The 22,815-nt window shown below is 33.9% G+C and overlaps 1 protein-coding gene and 1 non-coding gene across 2 annotated transcripts; one reads left to right on the top strand and one right to left on the bottom strand.

Moving 5' to 3' along the window:
- The first annotated feature begins 13,236 nt into the window (after window positions 1-13,236).
- LOC133812982 (dimethylnonatriene synthase-like) lies at window positions 13,237-14,988 on the top strand. The gene is made up of 2 exons (XM_062246835.1): window positions 13,237-14,169; window positions 14,248-14,988. Exons 1-2 carry the CDS (start codon window positions 13,237-13,239, stop codon window positions 14,872-14,874), a joined length of 1,560 nt encoding a protein of 519 aa, XP_062102819.1. The 3' UTR covers window positions 14,875-14,988.
- A 4,784-nt stretch (window positions 14,989-19,772) lies between these two features.
- On the bottom strand, window positions 19,773-19,879 carry LOC133813422 (small nucleolar RNA R71). The gene has a single exon (XR_009884434.1). It is a non-coding gene; the product is annotated as a small nucleolar RNA R71 (small nucleolar RNA).
- Between the last annotated feature and the right edge of the window lie 2,936 nt (window positions 19,880-22,815).

The following is a 22,815-nucleotide window of genomic DNA, read 5'->3' as shown; positions in this document are numbered from 1 at the left end:
GTCAAAAGCAAAGGTGACTTAAAAAACATAGATAATTTATATGGAAATCACAAAAAAACATAATCACAAAAATTAATAATTTTTTAAAATAAAACTAAGTAAACATACATTGTCCGTTGCTTACATCTAGTATATATAATATAATGCGTGTTTGTGATTTGTGATATAAATGCATATATAATAATATAATATTATACATATTGATATTATATTATTATAGATGTTTAATTATTATTCTTTTATGATTTATTATTTAGTTGTTTTGTTATTTAGGCATTTGTTAAATTTTACAATATATGTGTTATTTTTTAGATTTTGTTTTGTTATCCCCGTTTCTTCCCAAATGTACGGATCCACGCTCCAAGTTTATGGGCTACCTACCAGGGAATTAAAGCCCAGATCGGGCCCTGTAGCCGAAGAGAAAGCGACTATTAACAGTCCAAGTCTCGGAAAGGCCCATAAGGGCATCCGGGAGAATAAGCCAGGACCATCCCCGGGGAATGTTGCATAAACCCGGGACCACGTGTCGGGATGTCTCTCGAGATGCAGTAAAGAAGTCGCGGCTCCCAAGTCCGAGATTGGGCCGGGATTGCTGTGGATGAACCCAGGTCCTGGTAAATGAACTGGGACCCTGGTAAACGAAGATGGATGTTGGTAAACGGACTTGGATCGGTTAGCCGAGTTTGGCGTGCTAAAGTACCCCCAATACTGATATCATCCCAAGAAGCATGAAGCTGTGTCCCAACAAGTAACCTGCAGAGGAGGTTACCTCGGAAATGTACACCGTTGATTCAAAACTGTGTTGCCACTCCACTGGCAGATCTTGTCCCCTGAATCTTCCTCGTAGCCTATAACGCCCAGACTGAAGCACCTGTTTGTCGTGAGTCTTATAATGTGATCATGTTTGGGCTGGCCTAATGGGCCTTGGTTAGAATATGTTTTATATTTCAATCCTTTGTATTGAGCCTCCATCAGAGAACAAATAATATTTACACCCTTATTGGGCCCGGATTAGCCCAGCACAAGCACAGTGCACTCACTTGCCTATAAATATGAATAGTGGTGCATTGGAGAGGGGATCCAGACTTTCTCTTGTAAGCAATGACTCTGTTAAACTTATAGAGAACACCATTGTCAAAAGCTCTCTAAGCTCTAATACAACTAAGTTGTGGACTAAGGCTCATTAACGCCCCAACTACATAAAAACTTTGCTTGCAACTTCTAAATCCCGTCTTCTTAAGCTCTTTTATCTTTCATAATTCTAGTTTCCGAAAAACTCGGTAAACATTTATGTATCATAATTTTTTTTTATTAAAATATTTAGAATGAATATTATTATTTTATATTTTAAAATTAATTTATATTTTATTTTATAATTTTGAACTAATTTAAAATATAGTATAATTATAATTTTTATTTAATTTTAGAGTATAGTCATACTTGTTTTTTTTCTTAAAAAAACATAGATAATTTATATGGAAATCACAAAAAAAAACATAATGACAAAAATTAATAATTTTCTAAAATAAAACTAAGTAATTATACATTATGCGTTGCTTACACCTAGTATATATAATATAACATGTGTTTGTGATTTGTGATATAAATACATATAAAATAATATAATATTATACATATTGATATTATATTATTATAGATGTTTAATTATTATTATTTTATGATTTATTGTTTAGTTATTTTGTTATTTAGGCATTTGTTAAATTTTACAATATATGTGTTATTTTTTATATTTTGTTTTGTTATTACAATATTTATATTGAATTTTTTTTTTATTATTTTTATATTTTTGAATTAATTTATACTTAAGATTATTTTATAAATTTGGGTTAAATTAAAATAAAGTATAATTATTATTTTTTAATTGTAAAGTATAATTATATTTGACAATATATAGATAAATATTAAAAAAATTTAAATGTATAGAGATAATTGTAAGTGCCTTATTTATTATAACATTATATAAATCCATTTTATTTTTTAAATGCTTTTATTTTTAATTTATTAAATTATTCTTGTATTAGTTTTAGAAGAAAAAAAATATTATTGATGAATTTTCACATAAAAATCTTTTTTTATTAAATATATAATTTAAATTTTAATATAAGTTTTATTATAAATACAAATGTTAATAATATGAAAAGTTTAGAAACAAAAAAAATCTAGTTTTAAAGGTAATTCATAAATACATAATTTTTATAAATATATATGAACATAATTTAGTTTATTTTTAAAATTATATTATTTATTAATTATATTTTTAGATTTTTTTATTTGAATTTCGATGACATTTTATAACTGTTGGTATTGTGCTTTTAATAACTGTCGGCGTTGAGGTCAATAGCGACACATCTTAACTGTCGACATTGGTCTCGAATTAACTGTCGGCGTTGGGGTCAATAGCAACACATTTTAACTGTCAGCATTGGTCTCGGATTAACTCTCGGCGTTGGGGTCAATAGCGACACTCAAAAGCAATGATGACAGTTATTAGCTGTCGGCGTTGGTCTCTATGCCTACAGTTTTTAACTGTCGGCGTGGTTAGGTGTCGGGAAAACCCAGTTTTATAGTAGTGAACTAATTCACAATAGTTATTTTCCATATCCAATCGAACAAACCATTTCTACATATCAAATAAGAAGATATAAAGACAATAAGTGGACAATCATACCATAATCAAAATCTCTGACAACCACACCATTATTTAGCTACTTTATTATTGTTGTATGATAAACTGTTTATATGACAATCAGACCACATCAAAAAATTCCTGCATCCAAATTTTTTTAGTCAACATATGTAATATGTTTTTGATTCTATTTTAAAAATCTCACACCTTGAATGCAATAAAGAGCAAAACTTCAATAAATGGTCCCAAGTACTCTTGCCTTTTTCCAAGTAATTCATTTGAATTCTGAAATTGCTGAGCCAAACAACTACAAAGAAGCTATCACAGGTTTAGACAAGACAGAATGGATTCTCTTAAGAAGAATCACACTTGGGAGTTAGGTTCAGACAAGACAAAATGGATTCTCTTAAGAAGAATCACACTTGGGAGTTAGTAAGCAGACCAACTAACAAAAAGCTCACTGAATATAGATGGATTTATAAGGTAAAAGAAGGTATCAGTGAAGGAGAGCCAGTGAGATTCAAGGCCAGATTGGTTGCAAAGGGCTTCACTCAGGTGGAAGGAATAGACTACACTGAGATCTTCTCACCAGTTGTCAAATACAAGACAATTAGATTGATGTTATCTTTGGCTGCACAACTTGAATTTGAGATTGAACAACTTGATGTAAAAAAGACTTTTCTAAATGGTTTCTTGGATGAAGAAATTTATATGAGGCAACCACCTGGTTTTCAGGTGGAACAAGGAGGAAAAGAACAAGTATGCAAACTGAAAAGATCTCTATATGTACTTAAGCAATCACCTAGACAATGGAATAGAAGATTCAACAACTTTATGCAACAAATTGGGTTCAACAGATCTGTTTTTAACCATTGCTTATATTTTAAAATTTTAGAGTTGTCCACAGAAGTATTCTTTACTGCTGTATGTGGATGACATGCTCATCATGGGCAAAGACAAGGCTGTGATCATAAGCATTAAAGACAGACTCAAGAAAAAATTTGAAATGAAAGAGCTTGGATCTGTTAAGAGGATTCTAGGCATTGAGGTTACAAGAAACAAGAAAGAAGGAAAACTAAGCTTGAAACAGTCAAGCTACATCAAGAAGATAATTCAGAAGTTCAATATGGAAGAAGCCAAGAGCACTTTAGTACCACTGGGAGGACAATTCACGCTTTCGAAAGATAAATGTCCCAACACTACTGAAGAACGGGAAGAAATGAAGTCAATTCATTATGCTACAACACTGGGTTGCTTAATGTATGTCATGGTAAGTACAAGACCCAACTTAGCACATGCATTAAGTATTCTTAGTAGATTCATGTCTAATCCTGGAATGGAGCATTTGAAAGCTCTCAAGTGGTTGTTAAGATATCTTAAAGGAACCTGGGATCACGGTTTGATCTATGAGAAAACAGAAGGAAATTTGGAGCTAAAAGGATATGTAGATGCTGATTATGCATATAATAAAGACACAAGGAAGTCCATTACTACCTATACGTTCATGACAAATCACAAGTGCATACGTTGGAAAAGCTCAACTTCAATCTGTGGTAGCTTTGTCACTACCGAAGCTGAATTTATGGCCACTACTAAAGCTTTTAAAGAAGTCATTATTTGGCTACAAGGAATCTTACAGGAGCTGAAATAGTTGAAAAGAAAAGCAAGGATTTATTCTGATAGCCAATCTTCTATCCATTTATGCAAGAACCATGTTTACCATGTGAAGAGTAAACACATTGATATAAGGTTATATTGGATAAGAAAGAAGATTGAAGAAGGCGTTGTAGAATTAGAAAAGGATAGATCCGAAGACAATCCTGCTGATGTTGGGACAAAAGTTTTGACAATTAGTAAGTTTAGGCATTGCCTAAGCTTACTCAGTCTCAGAAACTCATCATCTGAGATCACTTGGACACTATCTTTTCTAGCTGTGCATTTTTTTTTATGGCTTATGATAGCTTACGATTTAAATGAACTAGGTGGAATTTTTTGTATTAGTTCCTATAAATCCTGACCGCCAATATTGTTAGGACTTGTTAGTTATTTAACATACTTAACTAACTTTCTCACCAAGTAGGATCACAAGTCAGCTGCCTATATATAGCCTACATTCTTTTATTTACACAATATAGTTTTGGAAGGAGAGCAATTATAGAGAGTACAGAGAAAAGTGAAGGGATTATTTTTTGGGTTTTGGGTGTGAGAGTTAGAGATTGATACACTTGAGAGAAATCAAGAGAGATTGTTCTTACTTGATTGTAATGTACCAAGATTATTGCTCAATTAATAACAAGAAGAGATAGTGTTCCAGAACTGGAGTAGAGCCATAGATCACACTGATCTATTGGTCTTGAACCACAATTATTTACTACAAAAACAAACACCCAATTCACACGAATTAATAACGAGACTTCAGTTTTCCAAATTGTTTTCACGCAATACATGGGATCAATAGATGAATAAAGAAGAAAGGAGACGACTTTTCTTTTTCTGTCAAAGTCTGACTCTTAGAAAATACGAATGAACTCTCTCCATCAGACTTCGATTTTATATTTTTATAATAATAAAAATAATTAAATAAGAGTTGTAACAGAATTACAAAACTGCCATTGTATAGTTTCGGCCCCTACCACAATGACTAACGTGTGACACTTGTCTAATGTCATATATATATATATATATATATCCTGATAGATTAATATGAAGGTGGACATATGAACAATCTTATATACATGTAGGCGGAATTAATATATAGAATGAACATATACAAAAAGAATCGAATATTGTATACCTCCAGCCATTGTTATTGATAACCTCGATTTAGCTTTAGATCTACAAAAGAAAAAAGAACAGAAGTTAGAACGAGTACACGGGCTTCCAAGCTCTCACTAACTCTTTTAGATGGAGTTACTGAAAGTCAGAATGAGCAGCGAGCTTGGGGACCGGTACTCTATATTTATAGAGTGAGACTTACCATCAGAGTCTCTGCCACAGATTGAGATATTTCCTCAATCAGTTGGGATATGAAAAATCGGGTAACAACAAAATCATGTAACAAACAATGTTGACCATTAATTAGAATATTTTGTCAATAAATTAAATATTGACTTTAATATATTAAATCAATTAGTTGATTTTATATACCAAATAAATAATATTCTAACATTCTCCCACTTGGTCAACATTTAAATTAATGTATTACTTAAGCCCGACGATCATCCCTGTTAGATAATAAACACATGAATCATGGCGATAGGTCCTCTTTTTATGACGAGTATTATCTTCCATGTATTACAATATATTTATTACATAACAATGTAATTTATGTGGCTATGTACTTAAACGAATAAACCTTATGTTTATTCAGGTCCTATGAAGATAAAATTTTCTCAAATAAAATTAAGATGCGCATAAACATGAGAAAACATCAAAATAAGAGTTTCATTGATAATAACTTCAGTTTGTACAATAAATTTACATAAGGGAACCAAGTCCCATGTTCACTACATGATCCTTGAATTTATGAGGTGGCAAGCCTTTCGTCATAGGATCAGCAATCATCAATTCAGTGCTAATGTGTTGAATGACCACTTTATTTTCTTTAACACATTCTCTCACGGCTAAGTACTTGATGTCGATGTGCTTGCTTCGACTACCACTCTTGTTGTTCTTAGCCATGAATACAGCAGCTGAATTGTCGCAAAACATTCTCAATGGCCTAGATATAGAATCTACAACTCTAAGGCCTGAAATGAAACTCTTTAGCCATACACCATGCGATGTAGCCTCAAAACACGAAACGAACTCGGCTTCCATAGTAGAAGTAGCAGTCAAGGTCTGTTTGTTACTCCTCCATGATATAGCTCCACCGGCAAACATAAACACGTAACCAGAAGTTGATTTACGTGAATCAGTACAACCAGCAAAGTTTGAATCTGAGTAGCCAACTACTTCCAGGTTGTCGGTTCGTCTGAACATGAGTTTGTAATCCTTAGTACCCTGAAGATACCTCATAACTTTCTTTGCAGCTTTCCAGTGGTCTAATCCCGGGTTACTCTGAAATCTTCCTAGCATTCCGACAGCAAAGGCAATGTCGGGTCGTGTGCACACCTGAGCATACATCAAGCTTCCAACAGCAGAAGCATATGGGATGTTCTTCATTTCTTCCTTTTCAAAATCATTCTTTGGACACTGGCTCAAATTTAATTTATCACCCTTAACGATAGGAGCAACACTTGGTGAACAATCTTTCATCCGAAATCTCTCTAAAACTTTGTTAATGTAGGTTTCTTGAGATAGACCTAAGATACCTTTGAATCTATCTCGATGGATCTTAATGCCAATGACATAAGACGCATCACCCATATCCTTCATCTCAAAGTTCTTTGAGAGAAATTGCTTCACCTCATGTAGCATGCCCTTATCATTGGTCGCAAGACGAATATCGTCCACATATAAAACAAGAAAACAAATCTTACTCCCACTGACCTTCTGGTATATACATTGATCCATGACATTCTCTTCAAATCCAAAAGAAGAGATGACATCATGGGATTTTAAATACCATTGGCGGGACGCTTGTTTTAAACCATAGATGGACTTCTTAAGCTTGCACACCAAATGCTCACCATTACTAGAGGAGAATCCTTCTGGTTGTTTCATGTATACCTCCTCTTCTAGGTCACCATTTAGGAAGGCAGTTTTCACATCCATCTGCTGTAGCTCTAAATCGAAATGAGCAACTAATGTCAGGATAACTCTGAGGGAATCTTTCTTAGATACCGGAGAAAAGGTCTCTGTGTAGTCAATTCCTTCTTTTTGAGTGAATCCCTTAGCAACGAGTCTCGCTTTGTGTCTCTCAATGTTGCCTAATGAGTCTTTCTTTGTTTTGAAGACCCATTTACACCCAATAGCCCTCGCCCCATTAGGCAACTCAACAAGATCCCAGACTCCGTTGCTTTTCATAGAATTCATTTCTTCATTCATGGCATTGTACCACAGTTCCGATTCTTTTCTATTCATAGCTTGTGAAAACGTTTCTGGATCATTTTCGGCTCCAATATTGTAGTCAGATTCTTGCAAATACACAATGTAGTCACTAGGTATCGCCGATTTTATTGTCCTAGTGGATCTTCTTAAGGCTACACCAGCAGGCTCTTGAGGAGCGGGTGGTTCAGCTTGTTGTTCAACAATTATAGGAAACTCTTGAACAACTTGATCCATTTGAACTTCATCATTGACTTGTGGATCTTCAACAATTGGCTGTGGTGGTTCAACATCCATTTGGACTTCAGGGGTGTTATCGACCACAATCAATCTTGCTCTTGAGGTGGAGGATTCTGAAGGATCTTTCTCAGAACCTAAGTCCTTGGATTGATCACTCCCACTAATCAAGGCATTTTCAAGAAATTTTGCATTCCTTGATTCCACAATCCTAGTGCTATGAGATGGACAATAAAACTTGTAACCTTTAGACCTTTCAGTGTAACCAATAAAGTATCCACTTATGGTCCTTGGGTCCAGTTTCTTTTCTTGTGGATTGTATACCCTAACTTCAGATGGGCATCCCCAAATGCGTACATGTTGCAAACTCGGTTTCCAACCTTTCCATAATTCAAAAGGAGTTTTGGAGACTGCCTTGGTTGGAACTCGATTTAATATGTACACGGATGTCTTTAGAGCTTCAGTCCACAAGGATTTAGGAAGTTTAGGGTTGCTGCTAAGCATACTTCGCACCATGTCCATCAATGTTCGGTTTCTCCTTTCTGCAACACCATTTTGCTCGGGTGTACCGGGCATGGTATATTGGGCAACAATCCCATTTTCTTGAAGAAACTTTGCAAAAGGACCAGGTGGTTGTCCATCTTCAGTGTATCTACCATAATATTCTCCACCTCTATCTGATCTCACTATCTTAATTTGCTTATTGCATTGTTTCTCTACTTCAGCTTTAAATATCTTAAAGACATCTAACGCTTCGCTTTTGTTATGAAGTAAGTAGATATACATGTAGCGTGAGTAATCATCTATGAAAGAGATGAAGTATTTCTGACCATATGAGTCCATGTCTGGACTACATATATCAGTATGTATGATTTCTAATAGGTCAGAACTCCTATGGACACCACTTTTCTTAGACTTGGAGGTATGCTTTCCCTTAATGCAATCCACACAAGTATCAAAATCAGTAAAATCTAAGGTATTGAGTACCCCATCATTTACTAACCTTCTAATTCTATCAATAGAGATATGTCCCAATCTCCGGTGCCATAATGTAGAGGAATTCTCATTCATAACACATCTTTTATTGCCAGCGTGAACGTGCATAGTATTATAAGCGGTATTGTTTTGTAAATTAAGGCAGTAAAGACCATCAGACAAAATACCATTTCCAACACATTCAGATTTATTATATAAATTAAAAGATTTGTCTGAAAATGTCTTTTCTAACTTTAAAACAAAACTGCTACTTAAAACTAAATGGCACGTTCCTATAGCCTCCACATGTGAGCCCATCTTGTTTCCGGATAAGATGCTTTGCTCACTTCCCACTGGCTTCCTTAGGTTTTGTAAACCCTGCAAGGAATTTGAAATGTGAATTGTCGATCCAGAATCAATCCACCATGTGTTAATATTAACATTAGCCATATTAGATTCATAACATACGAATGAAATTGGATTACCTTTGTCGTCCATCCATTTCTTGAACTTGGCGCATTCCTTTTTCGCATGTCCCTTCTTTTTGCAGAAGAAACATTTGATGGAATCCTTCTTTATATCGCCTTGGGGAGGCACTTTATTTTTCCCCTTGTCCTTCTTGGATGGTTTGCGTTTCTTGCCTTGGGTGGCCATGTGAGCACTTTCACCTTGTTCCTGCAGGAGCCTTGCTTCTTCTTGAGCACACATGGTTATCAGTTCATTGATACTCCATTTGTCCTTATGTGTGTTGTAGGAAATTTTGAAAGGCCCATATTGAGGTGGAAGATGGTTAAGGATGTAGTGGACCAAGAAGGTTTCAGGAATGACTACATCGAGTTTCTTCAGTTGAGCAGAAATGTCCCGCATCTTTGAAATATGTTCTCTAACTCCTTTGACACCAGTGAGTTTTGTGGATGAGAACTGGTGGATGAGGTTGTTGTAAAGTGGTTTGTCCAAAGTGTCGAACTGCTCATCGATCAGTTTGATCAAGTCTTTGACTTTCTCAGGTTGCTCCACCGATCCACGCATTCCCAGAGGGATCTTGGACATGATGAACATGATGCTGAGGCGATTGGACCGCTCCCATTTCTCATATAGTGCGATCTGTGCAGCAGTGCTAGTCGCAGTGATTGCAGCAGGTTCGTCCTTCCTTATTGCGTAGTCCATGTCGGCGCAGCCTAAATGAAGAAGAACTCGTTCCTTCCAGATTTTGAAATTATCACCCCTAAGCTCAGGAATTTCGGTAAGGATTTCAGCGAAACTAGAGGATGATGAAGAAGCTGCATGAATAGGATTACAAACTTAGATTTAGAAGATTGAGGCTTAATGAAGTCATGTTTTACCAATGTATAACATGCTGAAGATTGAAATTTTATTAAACAAAAATTGCCTGTGGGCTAAATTTTTAATTTAATAAAATTGGATGTAAAGGATGATAGATTATTCAAACGAATTATTTGGGATAAAGTAAGGTTTGATACTTCTATCTTTATTAAACTTTATGATAAAACTATTAAATTAATTATCATAACTCCTGTGGGTAAATTAAGAAAATTAATTTAATATATTATCCTAATTGATTATATAAATATAATAAAATCCCTGTGGGGTAAAATTGTTATATTTATATAATCAATCACAATTTTGTCCATTATGTGATCCTTTCAAATTAATATATAATTTTATATAATTAAAGATGCTGTGGCTACTCCCTAATTATGTAAAATTATATGGTTCACTAGACATTATGTTTTAGGCTCTAGGAAGACCTAAGAACAATTTCGTTATAACATAATAGGCAATCACAGAGAGTAGTGCTCCTAGTGTGGTCGTCCGAAGATCATTAAAAACCGTTCTAGATTTGAGCATTTGTCTCAGTTTCATGCGTTCTTATGTCAACCACAAAATTGTTTATGAATTATTCATAATTTTATTCACCCTAAATGTTTTATGAATATTTTATGAATAAATTATGAAGATTAATGTGCTAAATATTATTCAACCTATCTTAATGTTTTGAATATAATCTAAATATACCTAGCACAATAATGGAATATATATAATGTATTTAAAATTATAAAGGCATACATATAAAATTAAAGATAATTATACTCAAAATAAATTTTGCATGAATAAGAACAAAATAATCATACAAATTAGTATAATTAATTATATGTACGAAAATACAATAATTCCATATATATACTTAATGGCAGAAAAAATCATGCTTAATAAGACAATAACATCATTTACTGATTTCGTGAATTAATAAAATAATTGCACAAACTTAATTGTAAAAATTTATTACATTCTTAAAATAGCACAATTATTTAATATTGCATGAATAAAAGAAATATATCATACACCAAAATCAAGTAAGTGCACATTTTAATTAATTTCCAAATATATAATTTACCAAAATTATATGTTTTAATTAAATTGGCAAGATAAAATTTATTGTCCAAATTGGTTCGAAATTCATGTCTAAAGAGATTCATGACGTTAGATTGATTAAACAACAACAAAAAATCGAACTTTAATATCAAAATTGTTTTTGGCCATGACAGGGTACATGAAGGTTGCAAAACTGATTTTGGATTCTCAAAACTTGATTTGGAAACATAGATCATTAGAAAAAATAATCTGAAGGATTTCTAATGGTACTTATGTGGAAAATTAGTTTTGAAACAAAAAATAAAAAAATATGAGACATTAAAACTCTCTATCAAAAAAAAAAAAAAAAAAAATTATGATTATGGCCCTCAAACAATATATAAAACTATATACACGAATATATAATATATGTGTATAGATGAAGACATAGGCACATCTATAAATCATAAAAAAATATATGTGTATAATTTGTTTATATTGCCAAAATATGTTAGATATAACATATATGTAAACACAAAACAATACAAAAACAATAAAATTACCAAAAGAAATTTTGTTAAATGTAGGCCAACAAAAAAAAACGTAGATATATGTATATATATATATGAATATGAATATGAATATGAAGACATATAAATCGAATAAATATATATGCAGATAAAATTAGCAAGGCAGAGATGTAGACTGGCGACTGATACCAAATGTTAGATTAATATGAAGGTGGACATATGAACAATCCTATATACATGTAGGCGGAATTAATATATAGAATGAACATATACAAAAAGAATTGAATATTGTATACCTCCAGCCATTGCTATTGATAACCTCGATCTAGCTTTAGATCTACAAAAGAAAAAAGAACAGAAGTTAGAACGAGTACACGGGCTTCCAAGCTCTCACTAACTCTTTTAGATGGAGTTATGATAGCAGAGCCCAACAGATGAGCCCAATTACTTTAGACCCACAACAGGCCCACGCCAGTGCAAAGAAGTGGATGGACCATTCAGCTCATGAAGCCGAAGACTTGGGGGCTCGGGAGAACATTCAGAACATCCAGGAAGAAGAAGGAGAAACCAGTCTCGGGAAAGAGAAAGAAACGGTGCGTCCCAGCCGAGTGCGTGCGAAGCCAAGATGGCTGAAGGATTTCGTGGGACTCTTGGAGTGTTGAGAGAGAGAAATAATGTAACCCAATTCTGTTATTCCTTTCTGTTTTGGTTGGAAGTATTTAGACCCAAAAAGAGGATGTAATATTTTTTTATGCAATGAGAAATTAGTATTGGCTGGGAGTTGGGCACTGACTTTAAGAGTGCGAATTACCATAACAAGTTACTGAAAGTCAGAATGAGCAGCGAGCTTGGGGACCGGTACTCTATATTTATAGAGTGAGACTTACCATCAGAGTCTCTGCCACAGATTGAGATATTTCCTCAATCAGTTGGGATATGAAAAATCGGGTAACAACAAAATCAGGTAACAAACAATGTTGACTATTAATTAGAATATTTTGTCAATAAATTAAATATTGACTTTAATATATTAAATCAATTAGTTGATTTTATATACCAAATAAATAATATTCTAACGTGTCCATCGTTTTATTATGTCAAAAAATCAAATTTTAAAAAAAAAATATATATATATATATATATATAACAAGTTTAGTAACCAATTTTCTTGAATAGACAGATCATTACCGCATTGAATAGACAGAAAAGAAAGTGTTAATGATTCTAAACTTAACACTCATTCGAATTTGAGTATACGTTTTAATATCGTAATTGCTAAGGGTCAACCCTACAACCACGAGTGACATACTGTTATTTATTTAAATTTTATAAATAACATTAATAAAACGTGCATATATATTTATTAATTTTTTAAACATTTTTTTCTAAATAATATTAAAAATTCACTTAAATATATATACATGTAGAGAGTACGTACCGTGGTGATTCTCAATATCCATACTTGGCTTTTGAAAACAAAACACCATGGATTTCTCTTCTCTTTTCCAAGCTTTCGTCGTCGTGTCTCTCTTAAGTTTTCTAGCTAATCATATTTCTAAGAGAAAGAACAGTAAAAATGGTGCTAATATTGGTGTCCCTGAACCATCAGGGGCACTGCCAATCATAGGTCACCTCCATCTTCTGAGGGGTCAAGTCCCAGTAGCTCGAATCCTTGGAGCCATGGCAGACAAACACGGTCCGATATACTCACTCCGGATCGGCCAACACCAAGTCATGGCGCTGAGTAGTTGGGAACTGGTCAAGGACTGCTTCACCACAAACGACAGAGCTTTGGCAAACCGACCAAGCTTAGCAGCGGGGAGGTACTTAGCGTACGACAGTGCTTCTTTTGCTCTTTCACCTTACGGCCAATACTGGCGTGAAATTCGAAAGTTCGTAGACCTTCACCTTCTCTCGACCCATAAGATAACATCGCTACAACACGTGCTAGTCTCGGAGGTTGACTCGTTTATCAACAGTTTGTTCTATTTTCCAACTCACGATCATGGTGACCAGGTGCCTCTCAGCGAGTGTTTCGAGCAGTTTGCCTTGAATCTCACCGTTAGGGTGATAGCCACAAAGCGCTTTTCCGCGAGCGCTTACGGCGAAGAAACCAGCGAAGCGTGTCGTTTTAGGAATGCGTTGAAAGATGCTTCGTATTTGAGTGGCGTTTTCGTGTGGTCTGATGCTATTCCATGGCTCAAACGTTTGGACATTGGTGGCCACTTGAGCTCCATGAAACGGACTTTTAAGGAGTTTGATGTGGTGTTAACGAACTGGCTCGAGGAACATGGTCGAGCTACCACTGGCGAGAGAGACCTCATGGACATGATGTTGTCGTCGACGCTCCTTGCCGAGGACGGTGCCATGACCATGCCTGGTTATAGTCGTGATACTATCATCAAAGCCACGGCCTTGGTATGTTTCGCACTTTATATTACTAATAATAATAATTATACTATACCGCGCATTGAACATTCTTCTTTTTTTGGATAGATTTTAATCCTAACTGGGACAGAAGGCATAGCACTTACACTAACATGGATCATCTCCTTACTATTGAACAACCCAAGTGTGCTGAAGACTGCCCAAGAAGAGTTAGACAGCCATGTAGGAAAAGAGAGATGGGTACAAGAATCAGACATCAACAACCTCAAATTCCTCCAAGCCATTGTCAAAGAAACTCTTCGTTTGTACCCACCAGGCCCAGTTACACCACGTGAGGCCACCGAAGATTGTTACGTCGGAGGCCACCATGTTCCGGCGGGAACCCGTTTGATCATCAACATATGGAAGTTGCAGCGGGACCCGCGCATGTGGAGCGACCCTTTGGAGTTTCGACCCGAAAGGTTCATGACGACGAATGCATATATGAGTTACCGAGATCAATATTTCGAGTTCATTCCTTTCAGCTCGGGTCGAAGATCGTGCCCTGGCATGGGACTGGGTTTGGTGGTGGTGCAGCTGGTGCTGGCTCGGTTGGTTCAGGGGTTTGACATGAAAACCAAGGACGACTTGCCAGTGGATATGCGTGAAGGATTGGGCATTGGCTTGCCTAAGCTTACTTCACTCAATCTACTCCTTACTCCTCGGCTTCCATCACATCTTTATGAGTGTCTTTAAAGCAGTTCTTTTATTGAATAAAACTAATGTATAATAAATTATGAATATTTTGGGTGATCCACCTGCCAATGTTATGGAACTCACTGTCTTTGAATAATATTATAATAAAATATTATATGGTACCCAATATTCTCCTATGTTAGCGATACAATAATATTTATTAAATTTGGACAACCATTCTCAATATTATAATGATTATAATTTAATTACAATCGAGTTTTGTACAATTAAATTATTTAAAATTAAACACCTCCTTTGTTCTCCAGCATGGCTATGGCCACTTTTATGTTCACAAGTTCAGCCAAATAATTTAACATTAACTAATTAACTAAATTTATATCACAAATAATATATATAAATTTATAAAATATTAATATAAAAATTAAAAAGAAAGAAAGAAAATGGGGTATGTCGTTGCTCTAGTGTCTTAACATTATTGGTGAGACATTATAGCTCATCTCCAAAATACTGAAGAATTTTTCGTTTAGTTGGGTGTCGTGCATTGTTAGGATTGGTTAAAATACAATGTTCAAGTGTTCTTACGTAAGTTAGGTGTAAAACACTAAATGGTTTCACATACTGAAGATGTAAAATTTGAGTTTCTATTGTAGGCATTTAAAAAATCATATTTTTAGCTCTAAAGTGATACATTGAGGTATCTAAGGATACTCAAAAGCTTTGGAAGCATTTGGAGGTGTTTAAGGTCACTTTTGATAACTTTAACCTGCCTAGGTGGCGTTACATTGCCTAAAATCCTAGGGTCTTGGCGATGCCCAACATTGCCTGCTAGCAGGCGACTCATCGCCCGATATGTCTATACAAACACATGTTTTAAGCTCTAAATTATGATGTGTTTAAAAGCTCTAATCCTATTAGTTGAACTTAATGACAGTGTCTACACTATAAAATGGTCCTCTTACAATTTTTGATAGACTTGATTACTCTCTCAAATCTCTCTCTAACCTCCTTCTCTCTCTAGCTCTCAAGATCATAAGCTTCTCCAAGAAATTCATAAAGAAAGTGCTTGATTTTGTGAATTTAAAGACTTGTTCTCAATTCTCATTTCCTTCTAAACAAAGCCTCAAACATCCATTAAATGTTAGGAAATAGAGAATTTGGACAGCAATACTCTTCGTGCGAAAGCCTTGGTTTTGATTCCCATCAAAGAAGAAGAAATTTCAAGTGGTGTTCTAACAAGGGTTTGAAGATTGCAAGAGAAAATCCAAGCGTTTTGGTATAAAACTAGGATTTGCATTCTCTATCTCAATTTTTTATTGGTCTTTTTCAAGAATAATTGTGTGTAGATTCTTATTATTGTGGTCATGTAATCTCACTCTCTCCCAACTTGCATATGGTGTAGAAAATAGCACCAAATTCTTGTAGTTCTACCATTCGGTTGGATACACTATTAGAATTACGCCTATAAGGCTAAAAATTTTGAGGTTATTACATTTGATTCGTTTTTTTTTTTCCAAATAAAACTTATCATTTTTTTAGTTGTACAGTCCTTATTTCAATTTTACAAATTTTCTTTCAATTTTATGGCCTCGATTGCCCATTGTTGTTGAGACCCTCAGCCACCTCGTTGATAACTCTACAAAATAGAGTTATTTTACCATATTTTATATGCTAATTGTGGCTTAGTTCTTGAGTTTTTAATTAACTTATTAAGTTTTTATGTAAGTTTTAATTTATTAGTCTTATTGTAGTTCTCTAGATTTTTATATGTTTTTATAGATATTTTATTATAATATGTTGTAATTTAATTATTTGAAATTTGTATTGTTAAGATAGAAGTTAAAAGTGTAATTCTTGTGAACTTAAATGCTATATTAAATTAAGTTATAATCAATATTTTCAAATAATTAATATGATTTATTTATATTTGAAAATATTTGATTGTTATTTAATTTATTTTTATCTTGTAGGAATTATATTGTAGTTTTGGGAAAAAGTAAGAAAGAAGAGTGGCATTTGTGAAAAAGAAATAGGAAAAAGTGGCACAAGACCCATCTCCTTTAGCCCCATGGATTGGGCCTCACAACCAGGCCCACGCCTGGCCCAACTCAGCTGCCTCCAAGCAGCTCCCAGCCAGCACTTCTCATTACCAGCCTGCTGCCTTCATCATTTGGCTGCTGCCAAATCTTGCCCAACATTTGCCTCCAACCGTGCAGCCAACGCCTGGCTTGTCACCAACCTGCCAGCTTCATACCCAGCAGCATTCCACCATTCAGCTGCCACCAAAGCCTCTTCCAAGCCCAGCCGTACACCACCTCCTTGAGCCCATAAAATTGCCCAAATGTACCATGTGTCCCCTATGACAAAATTGCCAACTTTTTACCCTTTTGTCTACATATTTTCACCACAACACCATCATTACACCCTATAATTTACCTCTACATACCATATTTATTTTATTTAATTAATCTAATCAATTTAATTAATTTAAATTGATTATTTTAATAATCCCACTTTGGCTATAAATATGGACTTTCAAGACCATTTTGGGGTGCTTAATGTTTTTGGTTACCATCTTTTTCTCTCATTTTCTCTCTACCATTCTCTCTTCCATTTGGGTTTTTCAAGAGCATTTTGCAAGTATGTATGTCATTTATTTTGTAACTTCTACTCTAGTTATGTGCTTCTAATCTTTTTCATAAGATTATTAAGATCATGATGAAGCAACTTGTAACTAGGTAATATTTATGTTGTATGTTGATTTCCCTTGTAATGCAACAAAGTCTATGGATTTTTCTTCTTCATATATTTCTTTCATCTTAAATATCTTGTATTTTAGATTGTTAGAACATATTTACACTTTGTTCTTCATTAATGCATAAACATAATATTCTTTGTGTAAGATGTGTCATTAAATTGTACACATCCATGCTTAGAACAAAAATATTATGTTTTGCCTTATAAATAATGTTCATTGATTTATTTGTTATTTCATTAGATTGATTTACACTAAATGCTTTGAAATTATAATTTTGAAAAGTGAAGAAAAATACTATCTTTTTATAAGAAATTTGTGTTTAAAATTATAAATATTTTTGGAAAAGGATAGTTTAAATTATTTTAACTATCACTAAAACTTGGGAATCAATATACTAATAAATATTATTAAACTTACATTTTGTGGATTCTAGTATCTTAATAATCTTTTCTTTTAACACTTATTTTCAACTCATTATTGGTTTATTTTCATTATCTTAAATAGCTTTATTTTTCAATCTTTTATTTTATGTTCATAATATTAAAACTTATCAATCTTTGGAACTAGGTTAGAATTTATTACTTTTCATTTAAAATAGTTTCATTTTCGATTTTAGACAACTCATTTGGGTTCGACATCCTTGCTTACGATCACTATTCTATATGGACGATTCGTGCGCTTGCGATATATAAATTTTTAAACATACCCGTTTTGGGTCCATCAAGTTTTTGGCGCCGTTGCCGGGGAGTTGCAAGAGAAAAGAAACGAAAATTATCTCAAGGTTAGTAAATTCTTCTACTAGTTATTTTAATTTTTGCACTTAAAAAAAAAACTAAAAAAATATATATCTATAAAATCTAAAAAAAAAAAGATAAAAAGAAAATTTGGGACGGTTCTACCACCCTTAAAAAAAATATATATATATACTTATATATTTATATTTATTGTCTTTTTTTAGTTGACGGCACTTGTGCCTCCTATCTATCCTTTTAATTTTTATAGTCGATGGCACTTGTGCCTCCTAATTTTGTTATAATTTTGTTGTAATTTTATTTCTTTTATATCTTTGTTAGTTGACGACACTTGTGCCTCCTAACATTTGGTGTAATTTTCTTTATTTATTTTGTTGTATTTTTATTTTATTTAAATTCCGCAAATTACTAGTTGATGGCAATTTTGCCTCCTAGCTAGTTGATGGCAATTTTTGCCTCCTAGTCCTCTATCTTATGTTTAAGTTGATGGCACTTGTGCCTCCTCGTTTTTACCTTAATTTTGTTATGGTTGATGGCATGCTATGCCTCCCTACTCTTGCCTAAATTTTAGTCTTATTTAATTTTTGCCTTATTTTTCTTTGTCTTCTTTAATATTTTAGTGTAATATTGTGAAAAATACTTGAAAAAAATAAAGAGAAACCTAAATCTTGTCCTTTCACCATAAGCAATTTTTGCTTAAAGGAAATTTGAACAAAATTCTCATCCGCCTCTACTAATTAACCTCGGGGAGTTGTTAGTAGTGCGCGAGTAAGTGGAATCAAATAGGCCTGGGGACAAGTAAACCATAAGAATTATATTGTTGTGAAATCTCTAAAAATTCTAAGTATGCTCTGTGGTTGCGGTTTTAACTGATCTTCCACATCAGAAAATTGTTTGTTTGAGATTATCCTTGTTGCCTTGTTTGTGAAAATTGTATGCATCATTGGGAACGTAACTCTAAAAAACGATTAGTAAAAAGACGTTTATCTTTGTTTGAAATTGAAAGTGTTAGTAAAAATTTGAGCATCATGGAACCTATTGCTAATCCTGTTGATGAAAATGTTGTGCCTGAAAAAACTTTGCTTGAATATTTTGCACCTATTTCATCTAATGCTCCTTCATGCATTGTTTTACCTACAACTTCTGCTACTCATTTTGAGCTTAAACCAGCAATCATTCAATTGTTGCCATCTTTTTATGGGTTAGATAGAGAGGATCCTTACATGCATGTCAAAGATTTCTTAGAAATTTGCTCAACATTTAAATTTCAAAATTTTTCTGATGAGTCGGTCAAACTAAGATTGTTTCCTTTTTCATTAAAAGACAAATCAAAAGCTTGGTTAAATTCCCTTCCCACTGGGTCTATAACTACTTGGGATCAACTTTATAATAAATTCTTGTTGAAATTTTTTCCAATGTCTAAAACTGATAGTCTAAGGAGAGAAATCTCCGAGTTTTTTCAAAAAGATAATGAAGAGTTTTATGAATGTTGGGAGAGATTTAAAGATTTATTATTAAAATGTCCTCATCATGGTTTTGAAAAATGGAGACTTGTAAAATATTTTTATGATGGTTTGACTCCCTCTAATCGTCAAATGATTCACTCTATGCATACTGGAAATTTTTTAAAATTTCAAGGGCAAGAGGCGTGGGACGCCCTTGAAGATTTATCTGTCAATTCACAACAATGGAATTATTTTGATCCTAGGTCTAGGTCAACTAATTCACCAAAAAGAGGAGGAAGGTATGAAGTAAAAGAAGAAGTAGACTTAAGAACATCTTTAGATAAATTAGCGAGAAAAGTAGAAGCTTTAGCCATAAGCCAAACTATAAACTCTCCAATACAACCAAGAAAAGATGTCTGTTCTATATGTTCTAGTCCGTGCCATAATGCCCAATCCTGTCCTTCCTACCAAGAAGCCTTTTCTGAGGAGGTCAATGCTCTTCATTCTTATGAGAAACCAAATGATAGCCCATTTTCGTCCACCTACAATCCAAATTGGAGAAACCATCCGAACTTTTCATGGAGACAAAACCAACCCCAAATGAATCAAGGGCACCAATACAACACACAAAACCAAGCTCATGCCCCACAAAATCAACCATATCCGCAACAAAGAAAACCTTCCTTAGAAGATACTTTACAACAATTTATGCAATCCACCCAACAAATCCTACAAAATCAATCTCAATCTATTACCAAACTCGAGACACAAGTAGGACAACTCGCCACTGCTTTAGCTGATAGAGAGAAAGGAACATTCCCTAGTCAACCTATCCCTAATCCAAAAGGTCAATATGAGAAAGGAAAGTCTAGTCATAATGGAGAAGTCAAATCAATTTCAACTCTTAGGTCTGGAAAGAAAATTGTCAAACCCGATTACATACCCGAGGTTGAAAACGAAAAAGAAAAAGAAAAGAGTCAGCCTTCTAGTTCTAATCTCAATGACTCATCAAACAAAGAAATTCCAATCCATCCTTTCATTCCAAAAGCCCCATTCCCACAAAGATTGCTTCCAATTAAAAAAGGCGGCCAATATAATGACATCTTAGAAGTTTTTAAACAAGTTAGTATCAACATCCCTTTCTTAGATGCCATTAAACAAATTCCTGCCTACTCCAAGTTTTTAAAGGATCTTTGTACTGTTAAAAGAAACACTAATGTTCCTAAAAAGGCGTTTTTAACTGAACAAGCTAGTTCCATTATTCAATATAAGAGTCTTGTTAAATATAAAGATCCTGGGTGTCCCACAATTTCATGCATTATTGGTGATCATTTTATTAACAAAGCTTTACTTGATTTGGGTGCTAGTGTGAATTTATTGCCTTATTCTGTTTATAAGCAACTTGGTCTTGGTGAGCTAAAACCTACCTCTATAACTCTTCAATTAGCCGACCGTTCTGTGAAAATTCCTAGAGGCATTATAGAGGATGTTTTGATAAAAGTTGATAAATTTTATTTTCCTGTTGACTTCATTGTTCTTGATACTCAACCTGTGGAAAATATGCATGCTCAAATTCCTATCATTTTAGGCAGACCATTCTTAGCTACATCTAATGCAATCATAAATTGTCGTAATGGTGTTTTGAAATTATCTTTTGGAAATATGACTGTTGAATTGAATGTTTTTAATGTTGCTAAATCTGTTGAGTGTGAGGAAATACATGAAGTTAACATGATAGATAGCATATGTGAAGATGATGGAAATGACTTACTTGATTTTTGTGAAAAATACTTTGGTATGAACTTGCATGTTGATGACTCTAATGATGATGTGAATTCTTTGGTAGAGCCTATACCCTTAAATGAAACCAAAGTTGAACCTTTTTCACCATTAGATCATGTTCAATCAATTTCTGAGTCTCCAAAGTTAGACCTTAAACCTTTACCAGAAAATTTAAAATATGCTTTTCTAGGAGAATCTGAAACTTTACCTGTTATCATAGCATCCGCTTTAGATAAAGAACAAGAAGATAAGTTGTTAGATGTCCTTAGAAAACATAAAGAAGCCATAGGTTGGACCATTGGAGATATTAAAGGAATTAGCCCATCCATATGTATGCATAGAATCCATCTAGAAGAGAATGCTAAAACCTCTCGGGAATATCAAAGAAGATTAAATCCAAATATGAAAGAAGTAGTTAGAGAAGTGGTCATAAAATTGTTAGACGTAGGTATCATTTACCCTATTTCTGATAGTCAATGGGTTAGTCCAGTTCAAGTTGTGCCTAAGAAGTCTGGGATCACGGTTGTTGAAAATGAAAAAAATGAATTAATCCCTACTAGAGTACAAACGGGGTGGAGAGTGTGCATAGATTATAGAAAGTTGAATAATGTTACTAGAAAAGATCATTTTCCATTGCCTTTTATTGATCAAATGCTTGAACGATTAGCTGGCCATGCATATTATTGCTTTCTTGATGGGTATTCGGGATATAACCAAATCCCCATTGCCCCAGAAGATCAAGAAAAGACTACATTTACATGCCCTTTTGGGACTTTTGCCTATCGTCGCATGCCTTTTGGATTATGCAACGCACCTGCGACTTTTCAAAGGTGTATGATTTCGATTTTTTCTGAAATGGTTGAAAGATTTCTTGAAGTATTTATGGATGATTTTTCTGTGTTTGGTTCCTCTTTTGATGAATGTTTGCACCATCTTTCACTTGTTTTAATTCGTTGCAAAGAGAAAAACCTTGTGCTTAACTGGGAAAAATGTCATTTTATGGTTAAAAAATGAATTGTTTTAGGTCATGTAATCTCATCTGATGGAATAGAAGTTGATAAAGCTAAAGTTGACCTTATTTCAAAACCTCCCCCACCTAAAACTGTGAAAGAAATTAGATCATTCTTAGGCCATGCCGGTTTTTATAGAAGATTTATAAAAGACTTTAGCAAAATTTCTCGGCCTTTATGCCATTTACTTGGAAAAGAAAATGCTTTTGTCTTTGATAATAATTGCCATGTTGCCT

The sequence above is a fragment of the Humulus lupulus genome, chromosome 1 (genome assembly GCF_963169125.1).
Source record: "Humulus lupulus chromosome 1, drHumLupu1.1, whole genome shotgun sequence".
NCBI classification, from domain to species: Eukaryota; Viridiplantae; Streptophyta; class Magnoliopsida; order Rosales; family Cannabaceae; genus Humulus; species Humulus lupulus.
This window is presented reverse-complemented; position numbering and strand designations above follow the sequence as displayed.

Bases quoted from the DNA above. Each gene is read 5' to 3' on its own strand.
- LOC133812982 (XM_062246835.1), top strand. From the start codon at position 13,237: ATGGATTTCTCTTCTCTTTTCCAAGCTTTCGTCGTCGTGTCTCTCTTA. The intron at 14,170-14,247 runs GTATGTTTCGCA...TTTTTTGGATAG, and splicing joins TCATCAAAGCCACGGCCTTG to ATTTTAATCCTAACTGGGAC.